The sequence below is a fragment of the Chiloscyllium plagiosum genome, unplaced genomic scaffold, assembly GCF_037043375.1.
Source record: "Chiloscyllium plagiosum isolate Xiang-an unplaced genomic scaffold, Cpla_swu_hap1 HiC_scaffold_10, whole genome shotgun sequence".
Classification (NCBI taxonomy): Eukaryota; Metazoa; Chordata; class Chondrichthyes; order Orectolobiformes; family Hemiscylliidae; genus Chiloscyllium; species Chiloscyllium plagiosum.
Window position 1 is genome coordinate 94,360,975 of NW_028270148.1, and position 12,719 is coordinate 94,373,693.

The 12,719-nt window shown below is 44.2% G+C and overlaps 1 protein-coding gene across 1 annotated transcript; it reads right to left on the reverse strand.

Annotated features, from left to right (window-relative positions):
* Nucleotides 1–11,691: 11,691 nt before the first annotated feature.
* On the reverse strand, nucleotides 11,692–12,510 carry LOC148149021 (putative G protein-coupled receptor 139). Its single transcript, XM_087991735.1, has one exon. The coding sequence runs from the start codon at nucleotides 12,508–12,510 to the stop codon at nucleotides 11,692–11,694; it is 819 nt and encodes a 272-aa protein (XP_087847861.1).
* Nucleotides 12,511–12,719: the final 209 nt, after the last annotated feature.

Genomic DNA, 12,719 nt, shown 5'->3' on the forward strand with positions numbered 1-12,719 from the left:
ACTGCTATTTCCCATTTTCATTTCTACACTTCACCTCAATAAGGAACATCAATGTGATGATCAACTACACAGCTGTCGACTGCTCTGTTTGGCTCACGGTCGCTTTCACTGTCGATTGTTTTGTCCTCATTTGTTGCCAGAGGTTGAGAGCAAAGTATTGCAGGGAGGAGACTGCAGCTGTGGTGATAGTGACTGTGTGTGTTGTGTTTTCAGTCAAAAACATCCCCCTGTACTCTGCTTTTGAGCCAATCTATATAATTAACAATGTGGAGTGGGGCACTCAGTTCATACCAGACTATTTTATCTAGCCAGGATGGATCAGGTTTGACTGGCTTGATACCATTTTAAACCTGCTATAGCCATTCTTTTTTATTTTACTGCTCAATGCACTGACTGTTCGCCACATTGTGATGGCGAATCGAACCCACAGAGCACTGCAAGGTCAACGCAACACCCAGAACAGCGACGATCCAGAGATGCAGAGCCGAAGGAAATCCATCACTTTACTGTTCGCCATTTCTGGCACTTTCATTGTGCTGTGGATGCCATAGACTATGTTTTTCCTGATTTCTTGAATTGCAGACATGTTTTATGAGCCAGATCATTATGCTGATATCTTACTTATCACAGTCTATGCTGGAGATATGTTTCAACTGCTGAGCTCCTGTACAAACACATGCGTTTATGCATTGGCTCAGTCTAAATTCAGAGAAAACTTGAGAAATGCAATAATGTCTCCATTTCATGCAATTATTCATTGTGTCAAATATTTTTTTAAATTAACTAGAAACAAAGTTACAAAGCATTCACATGAATGTACTGAATATTACAATTCTGTCCTCCTCAGTCTCTACTAACTACAAATAATATTCTTGGTTCTGTGCTGATATTCTTGTCTCTGCATCACAGGGTCATGTGATCAAGCACATGACTGAGGCTGACAGAATTCCACTTCAGATGAGCTGGTAACACTACACCAGTCCACGCTCCTCATTGGGTGTAACATTTCCCACAGTCCTCCTTTGAGGACAAGCAGTGAAGTCATCCATGGTCTTCTGGGTTATATTTATCCTCTAACCACCATCACTGAAAGCAGATTGTTTGATCATTTCTCTTATTGTTGAATGTGAGGTCTCACTGTGTACAGATTCACTGCTACATTACAGCAATGACTCATTTGTAAAGTACTTTGTTGGTTGTGCAGGTTTCTTTATTCACTCCCGGGATGTGTGTCTCTCTGGCTGGGCCCAGCATTTATTGCCTGTCCCTAGTTGCCCTTGAGAAAGTGGTGGGGAGCTGCCATCTTTACCTGCTGCAGTCCATGTGCTGAGGGTTGTCCCACAATGCCCTAAGGAAGGGAATTCCAGGACTTTGACACCGCAACAGTGAAGGGGATAGTTCCAAGTCAGGATGGTGTGTGGCTTGGAGGGGAACTGGCAGGTGGTTTAGTTTCTGTGTATCTGCTGCCCTTGTCCTTCTAGAGGGAAGTGGTTTCATGTTTGGAAGGTGCTGTCTGAGGATCTTTGGTGAATCTCTGCAGTACATCTTGTAGCTCGTACACACTGCTGCTCCTGAGCATCGGTCGTGGAGGGAGTGGATGCTTTTCGGTGCGGTGCCGATCAAGCCAGCTGCTTTATTCTGGATGGTGTGGAGCTTCTTGAGTGTAGCTGAAGCTGCACCAATCCAGGCAAATGGGGAATATTCCGTACATTCCTGACATGTTCCGTGTAGATGGTGGACAGGCTTTGGCAGAGAGTTGCCTGCTGCAGTGTTCCTAATGTTGTGACTGTACTGGAACAGCTTGGGTGGGGAAGCAGCAAGGTCTGGAGCACAAGTCTTCAGTACTATGGCCGGAATATTGTCAGGACCCAGATCCATTACCCAGACCCTCCCACCGTTTCTTAGTATCACAGGGAGTGAATCAAATTAGCTGAAGACCAGTATCTGTGACTCGATTTGATTTATGTTTGATTTATTGTTTTCGAATGTACCTAAGTCCAGTTAAAAGTTTTGTTTTGCGAGCAGTACAGGCAGGTCATAACAATCAAGACACACAGATCATAGGGTGCTTGGGCAGAGTGAGGCACACAAGGTTACAGCTGCTGGACTCTGAGATGGATCATCCACTCGGCATTTCTGCCTGAAGGTTGCTGTGAATGCTTCAGCCTTATCATTTACATTGACGTGCTGGGCTCTTCCATCATTGAGGATGGGGGGGAGGGGTGGGGGACTTGTTCAGCCTCCTCCTCCAGTGAGTTGGTTAATTCCCCATCACCATTCAGACTGGATGTGACAGAACTGCAGAGTGTAGACCTCATCCATTGGTTTTGGGATGTCTTAGGCCTGCGTATCACTTGTTGCTTTTGCTGTTGAGCATGCAAGCTGTCCTGGTTGGGAGCTTCACCAGGTTGACATCTCATTTTTCAGGCTGCCTGGTGCTGCTCCTGGCATGCCCTCCTGCACTCTCCATTGAACCAGTGTTGAGCCCCTGGCTTCGCGGTCATGGTTGAGGGAGGAACATGCTGAGCCATGAGGTTACAGATTGTGCTGGAGCACAATTCCACTGATGGCCCACAGCACCTCATGGATACCCAGGTTTGAATTGCTCAATCTGTCCCATTTATCACGGTGATAGTGCCATTCAAAATGCTGAAGGGTTTTGTCTCCACAAGGGCTGTGTGACAATAACTCTTACAGGAAATGTCACGGACACATGCATCTGCAGTTGGTGGATTGATCAGGATAAGGTCAACGATGTCTTTCCCTCTTGTTGGTTGTCATACTCAGGGAAAATTTGGGCGATTATTCCAAGAACGAACCTGGGGAAAGGTCATGTTGAAACCACTAGAACTGGAGGGACACTTCCTCTAGCACCAAGAATAGGACCCAGCCAAGACAACCAATCAGCTCAGGCATTGCGTGAGACAGCCCTGAACTTATCGCCAACAACAAAACAAACTTTATAAAACTGCACCCTGATTCTTCTGGAAACCCAAACATTTTGCAATTCCATTCATTCAAAGATCTACAAGAGAGAAGTCAATCAATTTACCACAAGTACATCATAAACAGCTAAATTGTACCCATGATATGCATTTATATTTCTGTTAATAACATGAATGCATAGTTCCTCTCGAGAATTTGTTTCTGCGTGTGTGTGTGTGTGTCTGTCTGTGTCTGTGTGTGTCAGTCTGTGTCTGTGTGTCTGTGTGTGTGCCCATGAGGGAGTGAATGTTTTTCAATGCATGTACATATCAGGTTTTTGTGGGAATAAATTTCGAGTGGAATTTTGTCGGGGTCTTTGTGACTGAGGCAATTGCAAGTCATGTGACAGAGTCAGGTGACCAGTGCAGCGAGGCCCGTCTAAACATCAAGATGTTCTTGCTCCACCTTTCATGTTTTTGATAAGTGCCGTGTGGAAACGCTCACTGGGCAGCAGGGAGATGGGAATTGCTGGGCATTAGTGATGGCTAAACACCACCTTGTTAGCATCCCAACTCAGCTCATTAATATTCAGCCTCACATCTGACCAAACTCAACAAACAAGTTCAGTTTCTGGGAAAACGCAACAAGGAAACCGCAGCGAGTACCTCGTGGATGCAGCTCACCGCTTGGTCTGAAAGACCTTCATGTTGGAGACCGGACACCAACATCTCAGGGCACAGTCCATGGGCATCGGTCACATGCTCCCCACCTCCACGGACATTGGCATCCAACACGTACCAGCATCAAAAACCCCCCATGTCATATACCGAGTCCACTTACAGGACCCTTCTGCACTTCAATGCTGCCCCTTGGTGTGCACTGACAATTCTCATTGTAACGCTGCAGCAAGGACCCTGTACATTCAGGGCCACACACCCAGCCCATGGACTGGACCAGGCTGCATCTCCAGGCTCTCCACTTACTCTCAGAACACTTACTCACTCAGAGCCAAACTGGATATTCAGGCATCTCTCCTCCCATTGCTTTGGCTCACATTTTCTGCTCATTTTCTCTCTCAGCCAGGCTCATACACTGCTGTCTGACCTTGCCATTGAGCACAGACACAGACCCAGGAAACTTGTCAGAGTTGTCAGCAGGCCCCAGGCAAGTCAAGGCAGAGAGCTTTCTCTCAGGGGTTCCCTGTGTAGTAAGTCAGGGGCAGCCTCCAGTCCCAGTCCAGGGCCTGCTCGTGGCAGTCAGAGTCAGGAGCCTCTCCTTATCATGGGAGAGCTATCGAATTTCATATAAACCCTGAAGACAGGCCAGGTTGTAATGATGGCCGAACATTCTCTACAGAGAGTTCTGATTTATCAAAGTGTACAGACTTCTCCTCGGCACTAACTCTAACAACAAGAGAGAGCTCCTATTTAAGTTCCAAGATCCAAGTCCTTCTCCTGCAGGTGAATGGTTTAATCTGTATTTCACAAGCCCATATATCTCCCCATGTTTGAGCTACATCCCTCTCATCCCAAGCCTGCCCCATCTCTGTCCGATAGAGTCTCACAAACAAAATGTACCTTCGTCACCACGAGAGCTTGAGACAAGGAAAACACCTCATATAAAAGAGAATGGAGGCAATTTTGACCAAAAGCTGTTAAAAATCTGATGTGCAAATAAAAATCCCTGTTTGAAAGTATATGGTTGGCCTGCGGTTTTCAGTCAAATTGATGGTTTTCCTGTTGCAGTCCTTCCTGTAGGCGCTAACATTGACAGCTGCAGGTTTCGGTCTGAAGTGCTGATTAGGTACAATCTTCTCCGAGCTGTAGATTTAACCCAACGTCCACTGAAGGGATGGAATGTGCTCCCTGACAACAAAATAAAAGATGAAAACAAAATGAAAGTATTTTAAGGGGAGCCCCCGGGGACAGGTGATTGGGAATGTACAAACTGGAAGACAGAACTTGAGCAAAAGAGAGGAGAGATGGAAGAAAGAGGGCGATGTGTGGGAAGGTTCTGAGACCTTACAGGAAACAGCGGAAGTGAAATCAGAGTCAAGACAGAGAGATGGATTGTGAGGAAATAGTTCAAAAGAGAGAGAATAAAGCGAGTTGGTAACAGAGTTACAGGAGGGACTAATTGACACTGAGGGAGATAAAGGAACAGCAAGCTCAGAGAGAAACAGAAAAGGGTGGGGCTGGGATAATATTTCCACAGAGCTCCTCCCACTGGGTCTGTAAGGTGGCTGGCAGAAGACAAACCTTTGAATGATCTACTTCCTGAAGCTGACAGCTCCTGGCTCAGTCATTCCATGCTCAGTGAAGGATGGTCACATGATTGGGAAGGACAGCTCCTGATGTCCTGCTCAAACCTGAGTGAAAGACGGGCAGAAACCTTGTGTCTAACAGCTGCTTCTCACTGTCCTTTAGATGGCGCCACACACTCAACTCCCCACATCAAATAAAAAGGAAACAAAGCCCATTTCTGATTGGCCAGAATAGAAGCAGATCTCTTGATAATTTCTTGAAGGCACTATCATCTCTGAAGACAGGTGTTCACAGAATCAGCCACTGTCTCCCCTTACTTCACTCTCACGAGACATTAGTGAGAGTGGAGGTTGTGAGGCTGGTAAAGTAGGAAGGTGCTGCATTGGAGTAGCGCCCTATTGCTGTGCTGCCACCATTGAAGTTTCCCAATGACTGGGTTCCAGACCAGCTACCATCACCATGGAGACAGGCATCAATTTGTACAATGAAGGTAACAATTACAGACCAGTGTAAGGACCATGATGCAATGGTGGGACAGACTCGATGGGCTGAATGGCCTAATTCTGCTCCTATATCTTGTGGTCTCATGACCAGCTGCCATTTTCCAGACTGTGAGGCAAATCCTGACCATGTTGTGAGCACCCACCAGCTTCAGGGAAATGGCTTCCTTGTGGTAACTTTTGGTGAGGGTGGTTGGAAGGGTATCAGTGCTGGAGGTGTCTTGGTCCAAACAGGAGAATTCTCCATTTAACCCTCCCAGAGGTGTTTCTGCTCCATACCATGGAGCATACACCCCTCCTTAACCTCCTCAAGTCTAATACTGTCTTAATTGTCTGAGGGTTGCTCCAATTTGAGATACCCTCAGGGTCTGCCCCCTCCCTCTCCCGGGGACACTGCTGTGGGGTCAGAGCCATCAGCCCCTGGTCCATTGGGTAGAAGCAGGAAGCCATTAGCCCCATTTTGGGGATGAAGAGCTTGCCGGAGGCTAATGAAGAGGAAGCCTGTGGTAAACCCAGCAGCCCCAGGGTCACTGCGGCAAGGCCGGGCTTCGAATTCACTCTTCGACCTGACACTGAGGGTCAGTTTAAAACATAGACCACTGTCTTCAAGCACAGACACTGCATTCGAAAAGGGGGGATATAGTCACAGAGGGAAAGGGAGACAGGAAAGGAGAAAGGTGGGGGGGGGGGAGAATATTTAGTGTTCACCATAAGAGGCTGTAGCACTAAAAGGCAGATGCGAGTGAAGACATCATAATGAACTTGGTACCAAGAAATGGACAAGTGACAGCGAAATGTTGGAGTAAATGTCACCAAGTGAATATCATGAGAAATGAAGGGAAAGTTTATGTTTGTTTTTTGCATTCTCAAACTAATTAGGAGAGTGACTGAGGTGATGCAAAATGATTTGCAAGGAGTACGTCCTTGAAAGAGAAAGTGGAAAAGTGATTATGTTGAGTGAAACTAATCCTTTTGTTATACCAAAACAAACATGTGAAGTTCAAATACTCCACTGAATCCATTCATTCTGGCTTGCTTCTGTACATCCACAAATGGCCACAAGAGGGCACTAAGAACATAAGAGCTCGGAGCAGGAGGAGACAATGCAGCCCCTTGAGCCTGCTCCGCCATTTAATACCATCATGGCTGCTCTCATCTCAGACTCAACTACACTTCCCTGCTCACTCCCCGTAACCCTTCACCCCATTACCAATTAAAAATGTGTCTGCCTCCTCCTTAAATCAGTGTCCAGCCTTCCATAGTGGATTTCACAGATTCATGATTCTTTGAGAGGAGTAACTTATCATTATCTTTAATTTAAATCTACTATCCCTTATCCAAACGCTCTTGTTTGAGATTGCCCCAAAGACAAAATATCTATAGCAGCTTCTCTTCATTATCTTATCTAACGCAATTAAATCTCCTCTCATTCTTCTGATCGCCATATGGTGTCAGTCTAAATTGATCAATCTCTCATTATCTTTGGAATCAATCTGGTTAATCTCCTCTGAAGTACCTCTAACTACCTCAATTAAGAGAGGCAAAACTTATGCAATACCCCAGGTAAAGTCTCACTAATGTCTTAGAGAAGAGAACACCTACACTACAGAAACAGGCTACTTGGCCCAACAATCCCACACCGACCCACATCCCACCAGACCTATCCCCTTATCGTATCATCCTACATTTCCACTGACTAATGCACCTAACCTGCACATCTTTGGACTGTGGGAGGAAACCGGAGCACCCGGAGGAAATTAGCGCAGACACAGGGAGAACGTGCAAATTCCACTCAGATGTTCGCCCGAGGCTAGAATCAAACCTGGGACCATTGCTCTGTGAGGCTGCAGTGCTAACCACTGAGCCACCGTCCCCTCCGTCTTGTATAGTTGCAGCAATACTTCCCTACTTTGATACTCTATACCTTTAGCAATAAATGCCAAAATTCTATTTGCCTTCCTTATTACCTGCTGTACCGCATATTAATTCCTTGAGATTCATGCACAAGGACACCCAGATCCCTCTGCACTGAAACTCTCTAAAGTTTCTCACCATTTAGATAATAGGTTGACTTTCTATTCTTTTGACCAAATTGAATATCTTCACACTTATCCACATTAAACCTCATCTGCCAAAACTTTGGCTCATTCACCAAAACTATTTATATCCAATTATAAATTTCTTATTTCTTCCTTGCAAATTACTTTCTTACTTATTTTAGTGCCATCTGAAAATTTGGATCGAGTACTTTCTGTCCCAACATCCAAGTCATTAGTATGGATTGTACACAGTTGGAGTCTGAGGACTGAATCCTGGGGCAGCTTGGTAAAAGCAATGACTGCAGATGTTGGAAACCAGATTCTGGATGAGAGGTGCTGGAAAAGCACAGCAGTTCAGGCAGCATCCTGATTTTACTGCTCCTCGGATGCTGCCTGAACTGCTGTGCTCTTCCAGCACCTCTAATCCAGATCCTAGGGCATCTTGCCAACCAGAAAAAGACCCATTTCTCTGGAGTCTCAGCTTTCCGTTGGTGAGCCAATCCTCTGTGTGAGCGAATAAATTACCCAAACTCCATGTGATCTTACCTTGTGTGTTAACCTTTTGTGTGGCACTGTATCAAATTGCCTTCTGGAAGCTCAGATACCGACAGGATCCCCATTCTCCACTTTGCTTGTTACATCTTCAAAGATCATCAACAAATTAGTCAAACATAGTTTACTCTTCATAAAACCATGCTGACTGTAATAGATTGTATTTCGACTTTCCTAATGTCCTGTTATTACTTCCTTTATAATGGAGTCTAACAATTACTCAGCTGCACATGTTAAACTAATTGCTCTATAGTTAGCTACTTTCTGCCTACCTCCTGTTGTGAATAAAGGTGCTCTAGTAGCATTTTCCAACCCACTGAAACTTTGCCTGCATCCAGGGAATTTTGGAAAATTATTAGCAGTGGATCCACGATCTCTGCTGCCACTTCCTTTCAGACCCAAGGAGGACCCCTTCAGGCCCTGGGGATTTGTCTGGCTTCAATCCCAATATTTTGTTCATTACTGTTTCCCTTGTGATGATGATTGTTCTCAGTCCCTCCCTGTCTATAACCTCTGCATTACCTGTTACTACTGAAATGGCTCTAGTGTCCTCCACAGTGGAAGGTGAAGCAAAATATTAACTTAGTGTCTCTGCCATTTCTGTTTTCCCCAGGATTAACTCCCCAGCCTCACCCTCCAAGGGACCAACAATCACTTTAGCTACTCTCTTCCCTTTTTATATTTGTAGATGTTTTTGCTTTTTTAAAATATTGTGTTTGTTTTCTTTAATAATTACATTTTCATCAACCTTTGTTGATCTTTAAAGTTTTCCAAAATATCACTTCATGAAAAAGTTGCAGAATGTTCAACATTCTGTTCAACACACAGAGCTCTTTTGTTTATTCACAAATCTAACTGAACCATGGGATTTCCGTTTCTAAGAGAATAATACCTTTCTTGAATCCAAACTTTCTGCATTAGTGGGGAGTTCCTTGGCCTAGATGCGCCTGATTCTGACACGGTTTCTCCAACAACGATTGACTTGGCCTTGACTGTCTCCTGAAACTTCCACTTCATCAGATGTAACTGTCTGACTGACTTCAATCTGCTCCAGGCTCCGGGGCAACTTGCTGTTGGAGTAACTATGATCTAACAATCCAATTCAACATGTTAATTTGGTTCTGCTCAACTTCTTTCTTTTTGAGAACTTATGGAAGTCGAACATAGTCTATTTGTACAAACCTAACCTTCCATGGCAAGACGGGTTGACCAAATATCTATGAAAACCATATATTTCCGTTCACCTTCCTGGTAGACACTTCAATCTCCTGTCCATTATTCTCCCCCTGTCATGACTGTCTTTCTGTTGTCTTGTTTTGTGGACTGACTGCGCTAAAGATGGGCACAGCAATCAAAACCGTATTCGAGACTGTCAAACAAGTGATACAGTTGGCTCTGTGGAAGTAGATGCATGAAGTGCATGATGATAAATTTAAACATTGTGAGTTTGTGATTCAATAACAGCTGACATTTATTTCAATAACAGCAAAACACTGCAGATGCCGAAAATCTGAAGCAAACACAGGATGCTGGAGAGACTCTAAGGCTGTGCCCTCAGCTCTGAATCTCTCCTCCCAATGGAAACATCTTCCCAACATCTACTCTGTCCAGGCCATTCAGTAAACTGTACATTTCAATTAGAGTCCCCATCATCCTTCTAAGCTCCATCGCGTATTGACCCAGTGTCCTCAAATGTTCCTCATATGTTAAGCTTTTCATTCCTGGCACCATTCTCATGAACCTCCTCTGAACATGCTCCAGGGCCAGTATATCCTTCCTGAGATTAGATTAGATTAGATTACTTACAGTGTGGAAACAGGCCCTTCGGCCCAACAAGTCCACACCGACCCGCCGAAGCGTAACCCACCCATACCCCTACATTTACCCCTTTACCTAACACTACGGGCAATTTAGCATGGCCAATTCACCTGACTTGCACATCTTTGGAATGTGGGAGGAAACCGGAGCCCCCGGAGGAAACCCACGCAGACACGGGGAGAACGTGCAAACTCCACACAGTCAGTCGCCTGAGTCGGGAAGTAAACCCGATATGGGGCCCAAAACTGCACGCAATATTCTAAATGTGATTTGACCAGAACTTTATAGATCTCAGAAGTACATCCTTGCTTTTATATTCAATCCTCTCAAATTAAATGCCAGAATTGCATTTGCATTCCTAACTCCTGACACAACCTGCAAGTTTACCCCGAGAGAATCCTGGACTAGAACTCCCAAGTCTCTTTGCACTTTAGACTTCTGAATTTTCTCCCCATTTAGAAAATGATACTCTTGATCAAGTCCTGGAGTTTTATTCACCTTTGAACCTTTTAAGATCTCCAGCACTGCCTCTTCTGTAATGTGAACTGTTTTCAATGCATCAATATTTATTTCCCCAAGTTCTCAAGCTCCATGTCTTTCTCCACAATAACCACTGAAACAAAATATTCATTAGGTGACTCTGCCACCTCCTGTACTTGATCTTTAAGGGGCTCCATTACCACACTATTTGCTCTTTAACCCTTAATATTCTTATTGAAAATGTTTGGATAATTTTAACCTTATCTTCAAGGTTACTTCATATCCCCTTTTTGTCCTCCTGATTTCCCTCTTAAGAATGCCCCTACACCCCTTATACACTTCAAGGCTGACTTGATCCCAGTTGTCTCTACCTGATACATGCCTCCTTCACATTCTTGACCAGACTCTCGATGCCCCTATTCATCCCGTGTTCCCTCCTGCTGCCAGCCTTACCCTTCACTCTAACATGATCAGACTGTTTCTGAACTCTCAGTATCTCACCTTTGAGCCTCTCACTTGCCAGATTGTCCTTTACCTGACAACAGTCTACACCAATGAACTTTTGAAAGTTTCTGTCTTGTACCATCAACATTGACTTACACCAATTTAGAACTGTAACTTTGGAACAAGGCCTATCCTTTCCCATAACGATTTTAAAATTCATAGAATTATAGGGAGCTACAGCTGTAATCAGAGCTAAGATCTTACTATTGTGTATTGCAAGATACCATCACTCACAAGTCGGAGAGCCAGTTGTAGGTGATGGCTCTGTTATTATTATCCCATCTAAATCATGTTAATGGCATTCATAAATACAATCTCCAATTCAATTGCTCTTCTACAATTACAGCATAAGACAATGTGACATGTATTGCACTAGAAACATGATTTAAAAATGAAGTGAAAATTTACATTATATTCCCCAAATATTAATGGGCCAAGTGTTAATGGACCTTCACTGACCAGGAACAGATGCCCTAAAAACACACTTGTGTTAAATAATTTATTCAACTTGAGGAACAATCTGATTCTCATTTTCAAATCTCTTTGCACGTGCTGCCTCAACAGCAGCTGAGCTGGAGATGAACAATAATATTCCTTTCCGGACCGTGCTTACATTGACCAGCTTTGTTCCCATCGTTTAATGGAATTCTGGATGGTGATGAAGGGATATTTCACAGTATTCAGCATCTCCTCTCTGAGCTTCCTCTGTGTGACTGCGTAAATAAATGTGTTGGTGCAGGAGCTGGATAACTGAAGCATTGTCCCCATGCGATCTCCCACCCAATATCCAGCTGGTGCTCCACTACACCACCCAGTAATTCGCTGAATCGCGAGAGTTATGACACGAGTGATCCATAACAGGATAAAACTATCCGAAATGGCAAAGAGCAAAATGATGGATCTTCTTTGATTCTTCATTTCTGGATCATTTGGCTTATCCCCGTTTTGTTGTCCTCTCAGCTTCCTGCGGACTGCACTAGCCAGAAGGATGTGTCTGATGGTGACAGCATTGAGCAGCAGGATCAGGAAGAAAGAGAGCACTGGAGTTAAAATACGATCTCCCCAGTCAAAAGCTAGCCACACAAGGTAGTAGAAATATTCATAGGTCATTTTGCAATAGTATGGTTCATATGTAAAATACACTGGGATTTTGTTTAATAAACTCAGTAAACTGACAGTTGTGATAATGACAGCTGCATTTCTCTCGGAGCAGAATTTTCTCTTCAGTTTCTGGAAACAAATAGCCACCATCTGGTCAAAGGTGAAGGTGACTGTGAGCCAGACTGAGCTACTTACAGCTGTGGAACCAATAACGTCTCTGATGCTACAACCAGGAGGGTAGGAGAAGAATACAATGCGTAGATATGAGCGATTCATCTTGTCCAGTATGACCTGAATAAGGACAATCAGCAGATCTGCTCCAGCCATAGCAATCAGGTACAAGTTGACACCTTTAGAAAGACCACACTTCCTTCCCGATAGTGTCACAATTGCGATTAGGTTAGCTGCAAAGGTAATCAAAAAGGTCACGCAAAATTGTACCTGAAAATATGTAAATAGCGTAAACAATAAAAAAAACAATTTTACACTTGACCTGAAATAAACATGGTGGATACATTGACCAAATGGATCAACAG